Below are 22,798 nucleotides of genomic sequence, written 5' to 3' on the forward strand. Positions count from 1 at the left end.
TAGGAGGGAGCTGGCTATGATGCTGTCCAGGGAAGAGTGTTTCAGAGGAAACAGGCGGAGTCAGGGCCCTGGGAAGGGGGTTTGGCGAGGCGGGGGGTTGGAAAACAGCCCTGAGGTCAATGTACAGAGTGAGAGGGGAAGTATTAGGACAGGAAGTTAGTCAATGAGAGACTAGGTCATATATGGCTTTCTGGCCATTTTAACGATTTTGATTTTTACTCTGAGAGAAATAAGGAGCCACTGCAGGAGTTTGACAAGACTGAAATCACACAACTTACAATTTAAATAAGGTCAACTTTGCTGCTATGTTGAAAACAGACTTTGGTAGGGGAAAGGTTGAGGCAGGTGTAGAAGACTGTTTGGGGCTGACAGCCGTCCGCCAGGCGAGAGGTGACAGAGGCTTGGACAGGGAGGTGGCGATGGTGAGAGTGGTTGGTTTCTGAATCTGTAAGACTTCAAAGCGTCTGGACTGAGCAAGTGGCAGGGTGGCAGGACTCTCGCCTGTGATGGGAAGGCTGCAGGTGGAGCAGGGTTAAAGGACTTCAGTGCTGGCCATGTTGAGATATTTATTAGGTACATGAACATCCAATAACCAAAGCAGTAACAGCAAGAAAAGGAAAGTGGAACACTGACACAAGTGTGATGGTAATTGTGGTTTAGAGGGAGAATGTCACATAAAGGGAGAGATTGAGCTAATCAATCATTTTGAATGTCTCAGGTTTAAGATCAAGCATGAGGTACAGTAGAGACTCCTGTGTGTTCATCCCCTAAATCCATTTTCCTTTCCTACTTATTTACAGAACCTCAGTTTCCTCATGGTCTCATGGCTGTCCAGTATAAAGAGAACATTTCCCAGCCTCATTTACAATTAGGTGCAATCATCTGGCTAAGTTCTGACCCATTAGATGTAAGCAGAAATGTTGTGTGGGATTCCCAGGAAGATTGCTGAAAAGGACGTGACTCATCTGGGAGCGGCCCCCCCCCCCCCCCCCCCCCCCCCGGAGTGTCCCAGTGTTTGGAACTCAGCAGGAATGGCTGGAGCGCCAGCAGCAGTCTCAGGCAATAAAGACAAGTGCCACACTCTAGAGATGACAGATGGCAGAACTCGAAGGATCCTTGGTCCCTCATCCTTAATTTTGTGAGTCCACCATGCCTACTCTGGACTACCAACCTCCCAACTTGCTTTATGAAGTATAGAAATAAATCCCCCCCGTTTAAGTTACTAACACACCAGGTTATTTAAAGTTATTTTGTCTTCCATATCATTCTGAAAAAGTTAATGAAAAAAACTTAATGTCTTGATCTGTAATAGTGCTTAGTTTTAAATAAGAATGATAATAAAGAATTTTATAATTTTAAAAAAGTAAGGAGAAATAACCTTAAAGTCAAAAACAGAGGTATGAGTGCAAGCTCACTCATAACACACACATGCACACATGTGCACACACTTCTTTTTTCTGAGATAAACCATTAACCACCTGGTAGGAAAGCCTTTCCTGAGGCCCAGACAGAACTGGCAGCTTCCTCTCTAGCTCCACACCCCAGCTCAGGCCTCTGCTCCGGCACCTAACGCACCATGTAACAACTCAGTTCACTGGCTTTGCTGTTGTGTCAGTGATCTTCACAGGTTTGTTCATTTAGTCTTGAAAATAGTTTCGAAAAACTATGCTGTGTTTTAGAATTGATATGTCAAGTCACAGATTTAAACGGCAACAAAAGATGTGATGTCTGGTGTGTTTGTGAATATCCTATTTTCATAGAAAGTCATCACAACATCCTTTGATGTGTTACATGTAACATCTAATGGCATTTAATGTCCACTTACCACCCCTTGGAAAAACACATGAAAAGTTTATTCTTTAAGCCAGAAATTTAAAATTGATTCTTTTCTCTCTAGAACTTAGATTTCCATTCTATTCCCCATAGAATTTTATTTCCTATAACATATCTTATGTGTGAAATTCTTTTATTGTCACCCTTTTCCATTTCTCTGCAACAAAAATAAGTATATATACATTAACATTTTAACTTAACAAATTTCCCTAACATCAATCTGTAAGTAGTAAATGTTTTCAAGCTTGAATTTACAAGGCAATGGTTATTAGCAGCTGATCAAAATACATGTGTATTACAAATCTGAAAAAACATAATTTGCTTAAGGATAAAAATTTATTGGAGACACATGTATTTGTGAGCTGTCTGGGAGAGTTATAGTTCCTCAATGACAGGAGACGTCCTTTAGTATTTTCTGCTGTTCCCTTGGTATTTTTTCACACTGAGGTGGTTCATGACGTCGGCACAACTGGAGTGATACGTGACATGCGCAGTGGCTACGAGCTCTGTCTTTGTTTTGTGAAGCGGGAACAGGGTGATTGTGAAGGAGGGGTGGAAAAGCAGACCTGGCCTGACTGCCCTGCAAGCACTCGCCAGGCAGGTCAGTTTGAGGGCCTGAAAATGGATTAGTTAGCACTATGCTCACCCAAGTGCCCCTGGGACGGTCTCGGTGTAGCCCCAGGGGCGCACACACCTCATCTGAAAACGACTGCCATGCATGACTGCCACTGAGCACACGGAGCCTATCTTATTCATCTCTGTGCCCCAGCATGTGGCACGGTGCCACTTAAAAAGTAAATATTTGTTGAGTGGATACTGAATAATTACTTTCCGAAACCTAAAAAGTTCAGTAGCTGCAAAAGTTTAAGTAACAGCTAACAGCAAAAGAATCCTGCTAAATTTTTGGTTCATAGCCGACAGAAGCCAGACCTGGGATCTTTTGTTGTGAAATAATTATAGCAATAAGCTCTCTTCTACTCACCACAGACAGGATCAGGCCAACGACTCCAGAACTAGCATATATCAGATAGAATTTGTCAATTACGAGATAAAAAGAAAGTCATTACAAGGATTTTTTCAATGAGCACTTCTCATTCTTCATGGTGTAGGGTAGCAAGAATGTAATGATCATTTAAAGAAAAAGAAGACTCTTAGGACAAAGATATGTCTGAGATGAGATCAAAAGGGTAAGTGGGTTTGAGAGAAGTCAGGCAATGGAGAGGGAATAGATTTCATTAAAACAGACATGTGTTGAAGGCCTGTAAGCAGGAGGGATATTATATATTCCTTCTTGGTTTTTAATCATTGAAAACCATCACTTTCTAATATATTACACATTACTTAATTACTTCCTGTTTCCCCTGGTAGAAAGTGGGGATTTTTACTCATTTTGTTCATCTCCTTCATTTTCAGCACCTGGCATGTATTAAGCGCTCAATGAGTATTTGTTGAATGAATCAAGGAATGAGTGATCCCTTTGGGACTCAGAAAGTAGTTCAGACTGGATGATACATAGACGCTTCATTGAATAATGATGGGAAGTGAAACTGGGAAGTGTAGCAGGGTCAGATCACAGCAGGACTTGTACAGTTGTGAAGACATTTGGACTTAATCCTGGGGGCAGTGGGTTTTTGAGCAGGCACCTATGAGTCAGATTTGAGTTTCTGCAGAGGAAAGGTTGGAGCTGGGCCACCCTGAATGTAGACCAGACAAGAAGATGTTGGGTCCTTGCACCCAGGCTGGGACCTAGTGGTGTCTCATAGGGAACAGCTGGAGTTAACTGAGCCCCACTCACATTGGGCGGCTCTGCTGCTGTAGGCTCATCTCGCTTTCACAGTAGCTCAATAGAACAATATCAGTAAAAGGTAGATGTGAAATAAGGAATCCCAGCGCTGTTTTGGAATCCCTCTCTGGGTACCACACCTGTCTACCTTTAGGAGCATCAGCTCAGCAATTTCCCATTATCCTAATGACATTTGTTCTAGTGCTGCCACCTCTTCAGACTTGTAGTTTAAAAAAATCTTTATCTTGAAGTTGAAAGAGTATATATCTACCTTTGTGTCCAAAAAACCTTATTAGCATTTTAATTTGGAAAAAATGAAATTGTTAAAACCCCTACAGCAAAACCCTTATTTTCCTTTGTGTCTGAATTGTGATGTACTATCCACCCTAAGAACAGCACTTTTTTTTCCGAACAACAACACATCTGGTATTCAATAAACTACCAAGACAGGGGTTCAAATGAAATCAAGAGTCTATTTGTCAAAGAAAATCTGGCAGAGCAGATTTGCTGTCATACGAGGCAGCTTTAAACTGTTGGTTCCCTTCTCCCCCATAATAGACACTTTCTTTGATTAAAATACTTAGGCTGATATTTGATAAACTGAGTCTGGTGTACAACAGGAGTCAGAGTTAATCAGTCTTTTGAACCAGAGGATATGGGAAGAAAAACACCAGGAGCACAGTCTGTGTTTTCATTTTTAATTTCCCAGGAAAGAGAGAAGCAAGGCCCTAGGAGATCCTGAAGGGGCTGAGTTCTTCCCTAACAAGCCAAATGGCCTCTCTGGTTGTGCTGCAGGAGGCCCAGCCCAGGAGGTCCCAGGTGAACTCAAGCTCCTCAAGTCCTAAACAAGACCTTAGCCTTTGAAGAAACAACAGCACTGCCATGTTTTCTCTCTGTTTGAAGATACCTCTCTTTTGTCCCATCTGCACCTGCCCACATCACTGCTCCTAGAGCAAGGAGCCTGGGCATCCATTGCTGCCCAAAAGGCAGGGCTGCATTCAGATGAGGGCCACGGACATGCCACATATGAGCCACCTCACCATCAAAAGCAGACACTTTAAAAAGCAGAAAGTCAAATCTGAACCTCTTTTTTACAACTTTCACACTACTCACCCCAAACAGAAACTTTCCCACTGCAGAAACTGTGAGGTTGCATATAATCTCCGCAGTTGTTTGCTTGAGTACAGGTCCTGTGTTGGGGCAGGACCACGTGGAAAGAACTTTTCTCCGGGCTCTGTCAATTTCATGTTTATGGTTCTGAGTCATTAGAATAAAAAGTGATGAAAAATGTTGTCCTTCCTCTAAGTGTTTGTGATAAGTGACTAAAAAAGGTTATAAAATTCTGCAAGATGGTATAAAATGTAATAAATATAACATCTTATAGAGCAATGAATTATTAATTATTTTGTTTAGTAGGTTGCTCTGCTGCTGGTTAAATATAGTTGGACTCTAAAAAAAGGAATTAAATTTTAAACTGAGCTGAAAGTTATTTCTTTTGCAATTATAATAACCAGTGTGGTATCTGATTTGATGCTTACTCTGCCCAGTTGCTGAGCTCACATGGGGGGTGGGTTTGGAGGACAGAGGGACAGAAGATAAATTTGGGGTTCTGTCTTTCACATGCTCTTTTCCCTCTCAGTCTGCCATGGACACCTGGGCAGTTTCCAGTCTGCTGAGAGATGTGCCAGGTGGAAGTGCCTTGATCACCTTCATGTTGAACTTGGGTTGGCAGTTCAGCTACTGAGTCCAGCTCAGACAGCCGACAAGGGGAGAGAGCCCCCTGACACAGCCTTCACTCCAGCTGCCCTGGCTCTCTCTTTATCTCAGGCAGAAGCACAGGCTGGCATTACACAATGAGCTTATTTATCCAAACTAAAAGTACACAGCCAACAAAAGGAGGGAGAGGAAGCCCTCTTCCATTCCATCTCATTTAAAGTAAGTCTGAACTGTAGAAATCACGTACAGCTGTTTGCAAAACCACGTGATTCCTGGCACATCTTCTCTATTGTGTTCTCATTACCCAAACGTGTGTGTGTTCCTGTATAATTATTGTATATATATTCATAGTATATATAATGTGTATATGTTTTCACTCATTATCATGGTTCTTAATATTTTATAACTATGTTATAACTCATTTAAAAACATGAGTCTAAGGGATGGATCCTCCCCATACAAAAATGTGCAGCGGCACATACTCAAAACCAGCACCGAATTTACTGAAAGCTCATTTGTGTCTCAAGCAACAGGCACTTGGTGGGCTAACAGGCTACATTTCCAAAAATTTAAAAAATATCATGTGTTGTTCAACAATGGTCTTGCTCAGCTTATATGCAATGCACCATGGTTTTTCCCCTGGAAACTGAAAACCTGAGGAGTTATGCCAGTTCCTCATCTACAGCCTGATGCAGAGCAGGGATTTTCTGATGCAGGTCCTGCAGCCTACCCACAGTTTCTACAAAAGGCAGCATGTACACTTCATCACAATGTTCACTATGTCAAAGACACTGACCTGAGAGCGAGGTTTGCTCGTGGCAGGACTAGGCCCAGCTGAAGGTCACAGGGTCAGTCCATCTTCAGTTACTGTGCACTTGTGGGTTGAATCCCAAAGCACACCGTCTTGTGCTGCCTCTAGTGCTCTCCAAAATGTTACTCACACTTCAAGGCCTAGTCTACTCCATTCTTCCTCCATGCGTTTTTTTCTTTCAGAAACCGTTTGCAGAATCACTTACTGTCTTCCCACCGCATTTATTTGTACAACAGATCTACTGTGGATTACTGAGCAAAGTCTCTCCTGCTTCCAGCTGCTTGTCTCTAATTCTCTTGTCTCCCTCAAAGCAACAGGATGACCTGGAGGGGAGCTCTTAGTTTCTTGCATACAGTAGTTGATTAATATGAGTTTAAGAAGCAGTATGTATAGTACTTAGGTCCTTCAACTCTGGAGACAAGAGACTTGACTTCCAATCCCAGCTTTGCCACTAATTAGCTGTTTTTGTTTTTTCCTTTCAAAAAGACACTTCAACTTCCTAAGTGTCAATTTTCATCTTCCTGCAAAATAGGCACGATAATCACACCCACCTAACTGGGCTATGGTGAAGATTAAATAATAAAATACATTAAAAGTATTTAGCACAGCATTTGAATCATGGTGAGTGTTGAATAAAGGTTATGAGACTTCCGGCCAAGATGGAGGCATAGGTGGACATACTATACCTCCTCAAACAACCAAAATTAAGAACAACAAAAATTTAGAAACCAAAAAAAAAAAAACCCAACTAGAATTGACAGAAAATTGAACTGTATGGAAGTCCGACAACCATTCATCCAGACCAGTAAGAGGGGCAGAGTCGGCGGCCATCAGAGAGGGGTCTTGGCAGAAAAAAGCGGTGGCTGGTGGACCCCGGGCAGGGGGTGGCAACAAGCAGACCCAGTGAGGCAGGCAAGGCAGCTGGCTGACTGAGGTCACACATTTGAGTGCAGATAAACCAGGCAAAAATGGGAAATGAGACAGACCGCACAACCTAGGGCCCCAGCAACAGGAAATAAAGCCTAAAAGCACTGATTAAAAACAACTGTGGTGATGGAGGTGCTGGGAGAGGCTCCCAGCATCACAGGAGAGTTTGTTGGAGAGACCCACAGGGTCCTAGAATGTAAACAAGCTCGTGGGAAAACCCACTCGGGAACCAGCACCAGAATGGCCCAGTTTGCTTGTGGGAAATGTCAGAAGGGACTGAAATGTGAGAGAGAGCGGAGCAAGGGCCATTGTTCCCTCTCTGACCCTGCCCCCATGTATAGCATCACGACCCAGCAACTGGGTTGCCCTGCCCTGGTGAACACCTAAGGTTCTGCCCCTCATACAGAACAGGTGTGACCTGACCCAAAAAAAACCAACCAACTAACCAACCAACCAACCAACCAACCAAATAAACAAACAAACATAAAACGGCTCAAACTGAAGAACAGATCAAAGCCCCAGAGTGACTTTTAAATGACCAAGAGATAGCCAACCTAGCAGATGCATAGTTAAAAGCACTGGTGATCAGGATGCTCACAGAACTCGTTGATTTTGGTCACAAATTAGATGAAAAAATGAAGGCTATGCTAAGTGAAACGAAGTAAAATGCACAGGGAACCAATAGTGATGGGAAGAAAACTGGGACTCAAATCAATGGAGTGGACCAGAAGGAAGAAAGAAACAACCAAACAGAAAAGAATGAAGAAATATGAATTAAAAAAAAACGAGGAGAGGCTTAGGAACCTCCAGGACATCTTTAAATATTCCAACATCCAAATCATAGGGGTACCAGAATGGGAAGGGGAAGAGCAACAAGTGGAAAACTTATTTGAACAAATAATAAAAGAGAACTTTCCTAGTCTGGCAAAGGAAATAGACTTTCAGGAAGTCCAGGAAGCTCAGAGAATCTCAAAGAAGGTGGACCCAAGGAGGAACACACCAAGGCACATCATAATTCCATTACCCAAAATTAAAATGGAGAGAATTCTAGAAGCAGCAAGAGATAAGGGGACAGTCACCTACAAAGGAGTTCCCATCTGACTGTCAGCTGATTTCTCAAAAGAGACCTTACAGGCAAGAAGGGGCTGGAAAGAAGTATTCCAAATCATGAAAGGCAAGGACCTACATCCAAGATTGCTCTATCCAGCAAAGCTTTCATTTAGAATGAAAGGGCAGATAAAGTGCTTCTCAGATAAGATCAAATTCAAGGAGTTCATCATCACCAAACCCTTATTATATGAAATGTTAAAGGGACTTATCTAAGAAAAAGAAGATAAAAAAGATGAACAGTGAGAGGACAGCAAACTCACAGTTATTAACAACCACACCTAAAACAAAAGCAAACTCAGAGGACAGCTAGATCAGGAGCAGAACCATAGAAATGAAGATCACATGGAGGGTTAGCAACAGGGGAGTGGGAGAAGGAAAAGGGGGGAGAAAGTACAGAAAATAAGTAGCATAAAGGGTAGGTAGAAAATAGATAGGGGGAGGGCAAGAATAGTAGGGGAAATACAGAAGCTAAAGAACTTGAGACACGTGATCATAAACTATAGGGGGGAATGGTGGGGGAGGGGGTTACAGGGTGGAGGGGAATGAAGGGGGTAGGGGACAACTGTAATAGCATAATTAATAAAATATATATTTTTATAAAGGTTAGTTACATAATTTGTTAAACTAAATTTTACAGGGAATTTACCTTTTGGGAGTTCCTTCAGAAAGTCAATAATGATATATAGTCAAACATTAAAGGCAGTATAAATTTGGGGGCAGAATTGAAATCTCATTTGCCTGATAAAAGTTTTATTTTTTTATCCTAGCCAGTTCTAGGGTATTGGAAGTAACTTTATGACACTGTGTGATCCTGGTTTGCCTTCAACATCATTTCTGTAACAGAAAGTCATGGGTCTTCAGGTTGGGAGAGATCTAAGACCAGTCAAGCAGGGCACTGAGGAAGACAGTATTGTAAATGTGGTGTTTGCAACCTGTATCCTAGATTCTCTCCAGTCATTATCAAAAAGGTCCTTTTCTTCCTTCTCAAAGTAGCCACACAGATCGAATGCTGATAAATTCACTGCTTGAAAAATTAATAGCTCACTTTATTATAGTAGTATCTTTGGATACACAGAAGGGCAAATGGTGGAGGAGAATGGGGACATCTGTAATAGCGTCAACAATGTAAAAACAGCAAGAAAGGGAAGGATTCACCAAAGAGCATATGTGTATAACCCATGGACACAGGTGGTGATGGCCAGAGGGAAGAGGGGGTGGGGGATGATGGGTGGAGGTGGGCAGAAGGGGTGGGAGGAATGGGGACATCTGTAATAGAGTCAATAATAAAACTAAAAAACACAAAAACTTCTTTAAAAAGTTTCATCTATATGCATATCTTTAGCTGACTCCTCAAACCCTTTTCAAACTGGGATTAAGTTATCTTGGATTTTGCACATCTGAGTTTGAACAAATGTTTGAAGGTAGAAATGATATTTTATTCTAGTTTGTACTTCTAATCCTAGTATATCATCCAAAAATGAAATAAATAGTTGCTGATTAAAAATATACAAAACTAGACTTCCGCCAAGATGGAGACGTAGGTGGAGGAGCCGCCTCGCCTCTGTGCACAACCAAATCTAGGAACAACTATTTTTAACAGCAGTCACAACCAAGCCACACGGAAAATCAACAATATGGAGTCCAAAGGACAACTAGATACTCAGCTGGACTGGTACGAGGAGCAAGGACAGCAGTGGAGCAGGTTAGCAAGAAAAAAATTCCCGGGGCGGTGCACGCAGGCAACCGAGGGCGCTGATCGCGAGCGAGCTGGCTGTGGAGCGCACAGGGAAGAGGCGCGGTGGGTCGGTCGGTCGCGCGCATTTACGTGTGGAGAAACCAGTGAGAAGGGAAGCCGGCGTGGGGCAGCAGGCTCACACAATTCTGATCGGATAAACAAGCCCCAGGCGTGTGGAGTGACTGGATGCACTGGGCTAGCGGAGAGGACCGCCATTGCTCCCTCTCTGACCACGCCCCCACACACAGCATCACAAACCAGCGACCTGGGTCTCCCGGTCCTGGTAAACAACTAAGGCTTCGCTCCGCTCACTTAACAGCACGAATAGACCAAAAATGGCTCTAGGACAACTCAGAGCCCCAGAACCGATAGACCTAAGTGATGAAGAAATAGCCAGTCTTTCAGATGCACAGTTCAAAACACTGGTTGTCAGGATCCTTACAGAACTGGTTGATTTTAGTCACAAATTAGAGAAACATATGGAAGCTAAACTAATTGAAATGAATGGTGATACAAAGGATACCAATAGTAATGGAAAGAAAATTGGGACTCAAATCAAGGGAGTGGACCAGAAGGAAGAAAAAAATGATCAAACAGAAAGGAATGAAGAAATAAGAATTCAGAAAAATGAGGAGAAGCTTAGGAACCTCCAGGACATCTTTAAACATTCCAACATCCGAATTATAGGGGTACCAGAAGGGGGAAAGGCACAGCCACCAGTGGAAAACTTATTTGAACAAATAATAAAGGAGAATTTCCCCCAAGCTGGCAAAGGAAATAGACTTCCAAGAAATCCAGGAAGCTCAGAGAGTCCCAAAGAAGTTGGACTTAAGAAGGAACACACCAAGGCACATCATAATTACATTAGCCAAGATTAAAATGAAGGAGAGAATCCTAGAGGCAGCAAGAGCTAAGGGGACAGTCACCTACAAAGGAGTTCCCATCAGACTGTCAGCTGATTTCTCAAAAGAGACCTTACAGGCAAGAAGGGGCTGGAAAGAGGTATTCCAAGTCATGAAAACCAAAGATCTACAACCAAGATTGCTCTACCCAGCAAAACTTTCATTTAGAATGGAAGGACAGATAAAGTGCTTCTCAAATAAGACCAAATTCAAGGAGTTCATCATCACCAAGCCCTTATTATATGAAATGTTAAAGGGACTTACCTAAGAAAAAGAAGATAAAAAAGATGAACAGTGAAAGGACAGCAAACTTACAGTTATTAAGAACCACACCTAAAACAAAAGCAAACTAAGAGGACAGCTAGATCAGGAGCAGAACCATAGAAATGAAGATCTCATGGAGGGTTAGCAACAGGGGAGTGGGAGGAGGGGAAGGGGGGAGAAGGTACAGAAAATAAGTAGCATAGACAGTAGATAGAAAATAGATGGGGGGAGGGTAAGAATAGTAGGGGAAATACAGAATCTAAAGAATTTGAGACACGTGTTCATGAACTAAAGGGGGAAATGGTGGGGGAGGGGTATGCAGGGTGGAGGGGAATGGAGGGGGGAATAGAGCAAATGTAATGGCATAATCAATAAAAAAAGTTAAAAAAATATACAAAACTACATGTTGCTTTGAAAAGGCTGTAGAATTTGTGTTGGAATGTTTATTTTTAACAAAGAGATTAAAACAAAAGTCATTAAAATATTTGCATTTGAAAAGTTTGAGTAAGGAATTAATTTTGGAGAACATTTTTAGTATCTCAAGAAGATAAATGGGAGTATCATGCTTTTGAGAATCAATTTTTGTTAATTAGCAGTGAGTACTTAATTTCATTATTTACATCTTCAACGTCTGGCATGTTTCTTTCTGACTTCTGTCTGAATGGGAATTTATTGTGTTTTGTATATAGTACATGTCGAAGTACAGTTTTATGGCCCTTATTTTGATGTGCACATCACCTAGCAGAAGTAGATACTCTGAAATCCCATGAACATGATTTATGTGATGATGAGAGATTAGAATTATGTAAGCCCTTACATTATTTGGGAGTAAATTAAGTAGCCAATTGTGCTGGTTGAGTTCCTTTGTATCATAACAGACTTTTGAAAAAGTCACAATCGACAGCAGTAGGAAATTTCCCTGGGGGCTTGGAGGACAGTCACTCAATTTGTTTTCCCCTAGTCTCATGTCTGTGTTTTCCCCAAGCAATAAATTTAGCTTCTGAGATGGATTAGCAAGTTTATTTTTCAGTTTTTCTTTTTTATCCCATCCCCAAAAGACTTTCTTAGTTCTGTCATTCTGTCCCCACTGCGTGGCCATAACAATTCCAGCTCCAGGTGCTGGCCGACAGCCCAGGGGGAGCCCAGTGCTGAAATACATACCAGGTGGAGCCATAAACCCTGGAACACCAGTTTCTACCTGTGCCAAAAGCTAATCATCTGATGGAGAAAGGCTTTTGAAAATGTTCCAATTGTGCTTATTAGAAATAAATGCATCCTTAAGCTGCAGCATCTTGTGTAACACAGCTGTTTTATGAGGATTTGTCAAAGACCTTTTAGCACTTAATTCTTGCAAAAGCTCTACTAAAATTGAGGTCAATAAATTCCTTGTATGTAAAGGTTTTGTGAATGACCATCAAAGGTCTCCAAAGAATCCTGTTGAAAATTCTGGGAGTAACTCATTTATGATATAGAGTTTAATGTCTGAAACCATATCCTGGGTGAAAGTTTTGGCCAGTCTACTCATGCTGCTGAAGTATTTTTTTTAAAACAATAATGTCTATTGTCTTCAATAACATACCTGTGACTCAGAGACCCATAAAGTTCAGAAATGGCCTTAGAGACATAAGTCTAAATTAGGAGTGTACCTGGGTACTATCATTTATAGATGTCCAACAAGGACTGGCTTCAACAGTGAGATCATTTTCAGGGAGACAGATACTCTTGGACCATCAGAAAGTAGTCTCAAAGACACTACTTGACTTCAAACCATTTCAAACCTTTTTCAGAGCAAATGAAATGCCTTGCATATCCTTGTAAATCAATTCAATCATTCTCAGGGGTTACCCTAGACCTATTTCAAACCTGTGCTCATTTTGAGAATCAATTTTTGTTAATTAGCAGTACTTAATTTTATTATTTATGTCTTCAACATGACATGTTTCTTTGACTTCTGCCTAAATGTGAATTTATTGTGTGTTTTTTATATAGTACATGTTGAACTACAGTTTTATAACCCTCATTTTTACGTGCACATCACCCAGCAGCAATGATGACCAGTTGTGGTCATCATTGAGGCTGACCCTGAACGAAGTGGTCTCCAAGACTGAGATTCAGGCTCCAGGACTGGGCCCAAGGCAGCTGGCCATCCCGTGTCTGGCTCAAGGTGGAGTTCCCTTACCTGATACAGGCTGGCGAGGTGGTGGTTAGTTTTGATCAAAAATGGCTGGTTCACCCCTGGGTGGTCAACGTCGTGTGCCGCTGCGGCCAGCAGTCCCAGCATGATGTCCAGAGGTGTGAGGAAACTGGCCAGCTGTTAAAAGAGTCACATTGGGATGTCAATGACTGTGTTTTCACAAATAAGTTAGCATTTGTTTTGGCTACCCCAAATCAAATGGAATATCACAATATTGTCCAGGCCTTTCATCTTCCAGACGGCTACCCTTGGAGGCAGTCACTGAGGTGACAGTCACGTGGAATTGCAAGAAAAAAAGAAAGGACTGTGTGGAAAGTAATTGAGCAAATCAAACTGCGTCAACCATTCCGCTACCCTCCCTTTCCTACTGGTGCTGTTTCCTGTTGTTGTTGTGCTGTTGCCTGACGGTGGGTAGGGAGAAGGCGGAGCCTGAAATCGGTCTTGTTCCTACAGAAACCTGTAAATGAAGTTAAAACCAAAGTGATGGACACATTAAAAATAATGCATATACCTCAACCATCCATTCTGTCATTGTCACTTCTTTGAATATGAAGTCAGGAGGGGGTTGAATTGCAATTTGCATGTTTCTTCAACGTGTAGTAAATAGTTGAGGTATGTGTGAGAATCTTTTTTTTTGGTTAGCTAGGAAAACAGGCAAGGGAATGGGAATCCAGCACTAACTTTAAATATGCAACTTTCAGGCTACCTAAAGATAAAAACAAAACCCAAAAAGCTTTAATGTCTCTGGGCTATTTTATACAGATGAAGCATTTACCCAGTTTTGTCTTAAGGATGCTTGTCTGCTGTCTGGATAGTCAGTGGTTGATGTTAAGCTGATTGAACTAAACACTCTTGGACTGGAATATTGTTTTCAAAAACCTTATGAAAAATTCACCCTGTATGTTTTATGGCTAAGAAATGCCTCAGTTTTCAGTAATGAGAACTGTTATCATGTTTTTAATTGAGGGTTGGTTTATCACATCTGAGCATGCTTGTTAAGAAGTTGTTGATGTTCACAAATTTTCTTGGGCCTGAATCAGGATGTCCAGTTGCTTTAGTAGAAAATGGAGCTTGAACGTTAAGGAGTTTTGATTCTCTTTGTCAATCAAACACCATGAGGTGAGAGAATTTTCCCAGAAAATTTTAGTGCTGGTGCTGGTATAGCAAAGATTCAAGACAAAACCACTAGCTCCTGGGACTGTTGAAGATATCTAAGATGCAGACTGTCATGGGGAGGGTTATTTTTGTCCTAATGCAGGCTTTCATACAAATTATGAAAGGAAGCCTTAGGAAATTTGCATTCTCTTTCATGGATGTTGTAGTTTTCAGAGCTGATGCTGGAACTTTAATATAAAAAACTGTATTCACGTTGTGAATGACCCACAACGGCGATTCTGCTTTGTGGGGTGGTTTGGGACTCAGCAGGTAGTTGACTTCCCATTTCCAGGTGGCTGGGGCAGCAGCTGGGTCCGGACTTACCTTTGGCTCCTTCAGGTAGCAGTGCATGGCCTGGGTGACATCGGCAGCATGCACGGCATTGTGATACGGGTTTTGGCTGTGGTAATCTTCTTGAACCATGACTAGGAGGCAAACAGATAACTCAATCAGCTAAAACCAAAACAGGAAGGGCACATGATCTCTGACTTACTGAGGGTCCCTTCTGCTTAAAAACATTAGTGTCTCCAAAATGTTTTGCCCTGGGGATTCTTTGAAAATGAACATGGCTCAGTAGCTGGGCAGTTCTGCTGAGCTGTTTTCAGTGGAGAGGAGGGGGAGGGCAGATGGGAAAAAGGTTAAAAGGATTTGTGAGACCCTTGGGAATCCTCACCACCTTCATAAATCACCCCTTTCTGGCATTCATGAAGGCTTTCATTCATAGGCAAAATAAATATATAAGAAAAGGACAACTTTATTTCACACTATAGTTTAATTATTTAAGTTTGCTACCATTTATGAATACTATGCCATAAAAGAGGCTTCCTTTTAAGCAGTGCTAGTAGGTAGCATCAGACTCCTGATGTCCAAAGATGGGTCTACCAACCAGAGCGAATCTGGGACTTCTTCAGGCAGATTTCCAGTTTACTATGTTGATCCAACTGAGGACTCCATGGCTTTATTTCTACCTTATTCAGATTAAATTACCATCTTTCATGCCCTTCTGACCTAAGGCCCAGAGCACTCTTGGAAACAAGTAGAGACATAAGCAAGGCAATTTTGGTTTGCTATTTATAGAAGCCACTAACCTGCTTCAGCTAATAACCAAGGTGATGCTTAGAATGCCATATAATCAGTGTGTATAGAATGTCCAGATTTGCAAGAGTAGCCATATTTTGTCAGCCCATGCTGTGTGTGTGGCTCTGGAATCCGGTGTTATTTTTGTCATCAAATTTTTGCATTCTTCACATGTGCTCTGGGTGCATGCACATTTCCCAAGTGTTTGCATTTTTCCTCTTCAGGCAAATCAGAACTATTGGCCTTAGTCACGGCCATTACTTTGCTCAAGCAATCTAAATTCAATTAGCTTGAGGTTATTCGTGTTTCTGAAACTGAGCCATGTTGTGGCTGATTTCGAAAATTGCTATTGTGCTTTGTATAACCCTTTATTTGGCAGGTTTATTTTACAATTATATTTGAATTCTGGCTTTTTCATTTATTATTTGTATCGACCAAGTTAGTTAACTACAAGGATCCTCGGTTTCCTTCTCTATAAAATGAGGATAACAATAGCTCTGATCTCAAAGGGCTATGGTAAGGATTTAGTGTGTATGCAAGTCCTTAGAAGAGTTCCCAGCATCAAAAAGCCTGGTTGTTGCTACTGTTGATGTCGTCATTGTCACTGTCATTCTACTCTGGATGGCATCAAGCCAGCTTCTGAATTCAACACACAGCCATGGGGTAAGTCAAAGACGCCAGAAACATGCTAAGTGACAGCAGAAAGTTATGTGATTAAAAACACGTGCTGGATAGTTCATTCACTGGCAGATGAGTAAGAATGTACGTAAAGTCAGATGAGAACTGGGCTGCTTTTGATAGAGGGTGATGGTGGCAATAAGCAGAAGGAAGATGGTCTTTCAAGTCAGGGACACCTGGGTTTGGATTGTGGACTCTGACAATTGCAGGTTGCTGACTGTGACCAAGTTACCGAACCTCTTTGGACACATCCTTCACTGTGGACCAAATGGTGGTCATAGTGCCCAACTCGCAGGATTGTTGAAATGATTAGAAATAACATACCAACAGCATCCACTCTCTAGTGGGTACTACATAAATGATAGTTCTTATTGTTTAAAAAATCTATTGAAGGTGTTCAACAATTCATATTTATATTAGGCTTATTTGAGGCATATCTTACAGCAGTTTTGTTGATATGTGAATAGATCAGTAACTTCTTATGCGCTTGTTGGTTTTCTTTGTGTAGTCTTTATCTACTGCAGACATAACTAATTAAGGAAATAACTTGTCAGTGATTTAAATGGGTAAATCATAGTTTAAAATTAAGATGAGATAATTTAAGATTAATATGAAGTCTTCCCCTACCATTCTCTGACTCTTGCCAGTTTATATTAAAGAATATTATGGACTGCTATTACTTATGGGAAAGGAGGTAGGAATATGAACCACGATAACAGAAAAGACTTACCTAGAAACCTGTGTAAGGTCACCATGTCTAACTTGAAATGCTGAATGAGTCCATGGATGTTGAAAAGGTGGCAGAGCAGTGTTACCAGACTGTTTCCTGGTGAGAGACAGTCACCGATTGTAACTCATTCTTATTACCATAAATTATCAAGATTCATAATAGGATCAAACATTTCTGTAATGAAATGTCTCTGATAGGATCATTTATTTTCTCCTTTAACTTTGAAATTATTAAAGTATAAAAAATATTACTATGATCCAATCCCAGGTTTTCTCTTATTGCACAAGTAAAATTAGTTCAGATCTTCTCCCTACACCAAAGGCAATGAGTTATTAGCAACACTAAGAGTTACGAGAAATTATAAGGAATCTGCCTATTTTGATATCAACCAAGATTATCTTGACCATGAGATTTTATAACTCAAACTGGCAGACATGCAAAGTTGAAGCTACAATAACATGTAAACATTGAAGGAATATTGTTCATTAAAGAAAAATGATTTTGAATTTTAAAAGCATTATAGAGTTTATGAAAGACTGTGGAATGGACCAAGAAGATGACTATATCTTAAGTGAGAAACAAGGTGTTGCCTAAGCATACTCTCCCAGGGTGCTTGATTCTGTGTGTTTCTGCAGCTTTCATTATCTTTGAGCTATTTCACAGCAAAGTTGTAGCTAATTGATAGTATTTCAAATGACTCTTGTCCATACACATGCAACCAAAATTACTCAGATGGAAATACAATTAATTGATTTCCTTCTCCCAGTTTTACATCTATTTATATATTCATATAAGTGTTTCTTACTGCTTATATGTGGGGTTCTTTGCATTCTTCTTTGAAAGAATTGTAGCATCTTACTGAATCTCTAATTAATTGAGTTAAATAAAGCTTTGACATATGCTCATTTTATATTTCTGTGAGAATCATGATTATACTCCCTTTTCAACAAAAACCATTGAACAAAAAATTTTGAAAGTGCAACTGATGAGAATACCTACTCTCCTTTCAGCTGCAGCCTAAGCTTTTACACTCTCCCCTCAGCAATTGTTTTCTGCTGAGGATGCCAAACATATCTGGTCAATACCCACAGCAGGGCACATTTGACTCACTTCATAAGAGTGCACACACACCTGCCCTGCAAGAGTCAGGACTAATCAGATGAGCTTTTGTGTTTCTAATTTTCACCGACTAACAATGAACTTCCTCCTTTTGTACGTGGCCAAATTGCTCTGCAAGGACAGAATCTAATTTGTGGTTTTCAAGTTCCTTTGAGATCATCAAGGCCAGAAGGAAAGAGCCTTAAGATTTCAAGGCTGAATTCTGTTTTTATTTTCATGTCAACTAATTTTCCTTTGCCCTGGTCCTTCTTGCATGGCTGTGGACTCATGAAAGTGGAGAAAGAAGGAAAGAAGAAGGACAATGTTTAAAAATAAATATTGTTTTTATGAAATTAATCCCTTTTTTGGTGCATATTTTAGTGTGAATTATTTTGGGTGACTTACCATTTGTCAAGCGATCAAACAAGAAAATGTCAAAATCCCACGTTCCCACTTTGGAGAGCATATGCTGAAAAGGCAAACAAAAAAACACTCAAATGAATCATATCAGAGACTCCAACATTCACTCTGAGACAGAGCGAATTAAACAATTAAAAAGTTGAAAATACAGTAGTATTCTATTATCTATGTACAACTGGTGTGTAGTGAAATAAATCTTACTCTACTGACTAATAAAAATAGTGTTAAAGGGACAGGCTCAGGGATCAGACTGCCTGGTCTGATGTCAACCACACCCCTTCCTGGCTGTGGTACTTTGGACAAGTTCCTTAACCTCTCTGTAACTCAGTTTCCTGATTTGAAAAATGTGGGTGATATTAATACTTTGGAGGGTTGTTGTGAGGATTAAATAAGGTAATATGAGTGTATGTAAACACAAATACATGTAATACAAGTGCTTAGAACAGTGCTTGTACATAAGAATACACATGTTAGATATCTGTTAAAATTATAGTTTAGCAAAGTCTCCACCTCATAAACTACTGTTTGCTTGAGACAGGTTTGCAACAAATTTTAATTAAATGAAGTCAAAATGATTGCTGAGCATATTACTTGGGTGAGTGTGAGACTAAATGTGAACTCTGCCTCTGATGGATGGCTTATCTTCATGTTGCTTAGCTCTTTCTCTGAAGTTTTGATCTGTTCTTTCCTTTCCTTTCCTGGTCATGTTTCTTTGTCTCTTCATTTTTGCAGCCTCCCTGTGTTTGTTTCTATGTATTAGGTAGAGCTGCTTTGACTCCATGTCTTGGCAGTAGCCTAATGTAGTCAGTGTCCTACAGGGTCCTGTGGCACAGCCTCCCCTATCATCTAAACTGTGTACTTGAGGTCACCCTCTGGGTGGGCTGAGTACACCTTTATCTTGTAGTTGAGCCTTGATTGTAGTTGACAGATCTATGGAAGGGATTTACCCAGGCCAGATGCAAGGATTGGCTGTGATCACTGACTACCATCCTCTACCTTCCATGGAGGATCAGCTGTGCAGGGGCGGGGTGGAGGTACTCCAGTGTGGTCTGTAGCTGCCTACCAGGTACACTGGCCCTGGAGTTTTCTGGATGGTGCAGGCCAAGGCCAGGCTCCACCTGTGTTTTGCCCAGGGCCACCCTGCCAGAGCTATAAAGCAATCTGTGATGGAGAGGAAGGCAAGCTGTGACTCTAGGCTGGTTGCTGCTAGTGCTGGTCCTGAGGCTCACTAAGGCTGGCTATTGCTTATTAGAGAGGATTTAGAAAGTTGTGAAGCATGAGCCAACACCAGCCATTCGTATGGTAAAGCAGGTTGGATGGGCCCATAAATTGGGTGGTGTGCGGTCTCTGGGAATCTCCAAGGAAGACCAAACAGTATTGGCCAGGTTGATGGAGTCCTAGATATGGCACTAGCTTGCCAGCTCTGTGGCTCTGTGAGGGGAAGATTTAGAAAAGGGGAAATGGCTCTGCTTGCCTTAATGCTAGATACTTCAGCTTTTCTCAGTATGCCACTGATGCCTTTCAAGCTGCTACCCCAGTGCTGGAGCTGAGAGGGAGTGAGTCTGAGTAGATGAGTCCTTATGTGGGTTCTTTAAGAGGAACTGTTCAGGGATCCAGAAGTTTCTTCCACTGATTCAATCCCCACTGGTTTTATAGTCAGAAGTCATGGGGACTTACCTTCTTGGTACTGGAACCCTGGTCTGGGGGTACCTGGTGTTGGGCTGGGACTCCTCACTCCTGAGCTATCCCTCCTGAATTTTTACCCGCCACACATGAGTTTGGGACCAGCCTGCTCCATGTCTGCACTCCTCCTACCAGTCTGGATGGATGTGTTTTTTTTAATTTTGTAGCTGTCAGACTTCTACTCAACTCAATTTCTGATGGTTCTGAGTGATGGTTGTTGTATATTTCAGTTGTAATATTAATGTGGTTGTGTGAAGAGGTGAGCCACACATGCCTAATGCTGCCATTATGAATGGAAGTTGCAATTCAATTCTGAAATTTAAATTCCTTTGGTAGGTTGGTTTAGAGATAGCCCATGAATTTATATTTTTAGATTGCTGCACATTAATTTCTACCCTGTTAGACCAATGAATTGCAAAAATAACTGTAAAATTAGTAAAAATTATTTAAATGGATTAAAAATTATAAAAAGGATAGTGCATCATATTGCTAGTCTTAAATGGACAGGTGGGTAATTATTGCATTAATTTTACTGTAGCTATTACAATGAGATAATTCAGTGGGTTAAAAGTTCAGTTATTTTTCTCATTAGTAATCAATCAGTCAAAAATCTTACTCTTCACAGTGTTCTGCAAATATATTTTGTACATTATAAAAATGAAAATAGCTAGGTATGAATATATTAAGCATGTAAACATGTTTTATCTCATTTAATCTCTGCATCACCCCTGTGAGGTATGTATTTCTAACAACCTGCATTTTATACTTATAGAAAAGGTCCAGATATGTTGAGTAACTAGTTAGAGTCACAGAGCACCTCGGGGTCAGGAGTAGGACTCAACCCTACTACCAGTGGAGGCACATGCTCTTGGCCACTGGCCTCTGGGAGGTGCAGAGGGGTAGCTGGCTTACCCTTGCTTGTCCAAGATAGTCTTCATCCAGCAGGTGGAGAGAGGCTTGTGGTATAATTCCACGAGGCAGCCTTGATGCATGGAAGTATCTTTGAAAGCTTAACAGTCTTTTCACCTTTTTCTTGGTGCCAAATTCCCCTGAGTTTGCTGTATCTGTGGAAAATAATCAAATTCAGAAATTACATATGTAAAAAGCTCTATTTTTTCCATTACATAAAAATACAATGTATTATAAGAGAAATTTTAAAGATGCTCTCAATGCATTTTGAAATATAGTCTATTTAATTCTATATCTGAAATTCTTCTAGAACAAAACAGTATTTCTTCTACACTATATTTATTAAAATACTGAAATATTTTTAAATGTAATTCTGGAAGACAAAGTATATGAATTAAAACTACATTTTCTTATTAAGCGTGCTGATATATTTAGTAAGTGCAATCCACATGCTTCTACAGGCACTTAAAGGAGCAATTAAGCTTTTTTCTGCTCTGTGGGAACCAATGGTCCAAAATTTAGATCAGCTTCTCATCCTACACTCACTCCAGTCTGAGCAAATCCTTCACCTGAATTAGAAGAGTTGAGAATACACTAGCTTAGACACGAGGAAATATTACCTAATGTTCCGAGAACGTCAGTGGCAAAGGAACCCATAATCTCAGCCTAAAAGTGACCTACATTCTCCTGACGTGAAGCAGACAGGGTGTTTACTTTCTAATGGAGTATATTCTCTTTTGCTAGTGGCCACAAAAGTCTGACCCTGTCAGTAGAGGTATTTTGATACTCATGTCACAGGTACCTTTCATAACTTGACTGTTGACATCGTGGAGGTTGTCCCGAAATACCCCAAGCACATTATTTGAATGCCTGTCAAGGGATGTCTTGTCTCAGCTGAAATTCTGTGAATCACTGTAGGGCCACGTAAATGACATCTGCTGCCAATTTTGGATCTGGAGTCAATTGAACAGTCTAGTAGGAAAGTGTACTATTTATATATAAAGAAATATTGCTGTCTCTCATGGCTCTCCCCATCTCCCCTCGTCCTCTGAAATCAAAATCAGAGTGGATGCCAGAGGCAGAGGAAACAGTGGTCAGGGGCCTTCTCAGCCATGTGGCAGGCAGGCCCCAGCACCAGTGAGTGTGTGACCGACATCAGTTCTTTACTTAGGTTGTGTTATGCACGCAGAGGCGTAATTCAGGGCAGACAAAAACCCAATGTTCTCTGGACATGCATCTTGATTTATTTGTTAAAAAATGGATCTAGATTTCCAGTGTGGAAAGAGACAGACAAGTCCATGTGGAGATAAGAGGGGTACAGCGAAAGCTGGGTGTTCAGGCACACGTCAGTATTAAAAATGGCATGCATGGACTCAGTTCTGCCGGTGGGTTTTCATTCCTTTGTAGCAGTTTATCAAGTCAAAAGTGCAGGGTAAAGGGATTGATTCAGTTATTTAAAAGATATTTTGAATGTTACTAAGGGACAGGCACTATTCTAGATACTTGATGAGATCCTTCAGTTCTAGATCCCCCAGTGAGCAAAACAAAAATCCTTGTCCTTGTGGAGCTAACATTCTAGCATAGAGAGACAGTAAAAATAAACATAGAGAAGTAATTTGTTTAAAAAATGTGTTAGAAGGTGGTAAGTGCAATGGGTAAAAAAAGAAAAAAAGGAAAGCAGGGAATGAGAAATCAGGAGTTCAGTGTTGGGGTAGTTATGGGGGGCCTAATTAAAGTGTATAATTAATCCAAACTTGAAGTAGATGAGGAAGC

The 22,798-nt window shown here is 40.9% G+C and overlaps 1 protein-coding gene across 3 annotated transcripts in view; it reads right to left on the reverse strand.

Annotated features, from left to right (window-relative positions):
- The window catches only part of PDE7B (phosphodiesterase 7B), a 309,572-nt gene that overhangs the window by 22,792 nt on the left and 263,982 nt on the right, over positions 1 to 22,798 (reverse strand). For all 3 annotated transcript variants that reach the window (XM_037150161.2, XM_037150162.2, XM_053664890.1), the window contains 5 exons: positions 21,029 to 21,180; positions 18,419 to 18,482; positions 16,916 to 17,011; positions 14,755 to 14,855; positions 13,261 to 13,392 (listed from right to left, as the gene is read on the reverse strand). In XM_037150161.2, the coding sequence (XP_037006056.2) occupies positions 13,261 to 13,392; positions 14,755 to 14,855; positions 16,916 to 17,011; positions 18,419 to 18,482; positions 21,029 to 21,180 (545 nt within the window). The remainder of the gene's footprint in view (positions 1 to 13,260; positions 13,393 to 14,754; positions 14,856 to 16,915; positions 17,012 to 18,418; positions 18,483 to 21,028; positions 21,181 to 22,798) is intronic.

Source organism: Artibeus jamaicensis, unplaced genomic scaffold (assembly GCF_021234435.1).
Source record: "Artibeus jamaicensis isolate MK-2021 breed Jamaican fruit bat unplaced genomic scaffold, CSHL_Jam_final contig_387, whole genome shotgun sequence".
NCBI lineage: Eukaryota > Metazoa > Chordata > Mammalia > Chiroptera > Phyllostomidae > Artibeus > Artibeus jamaicensis.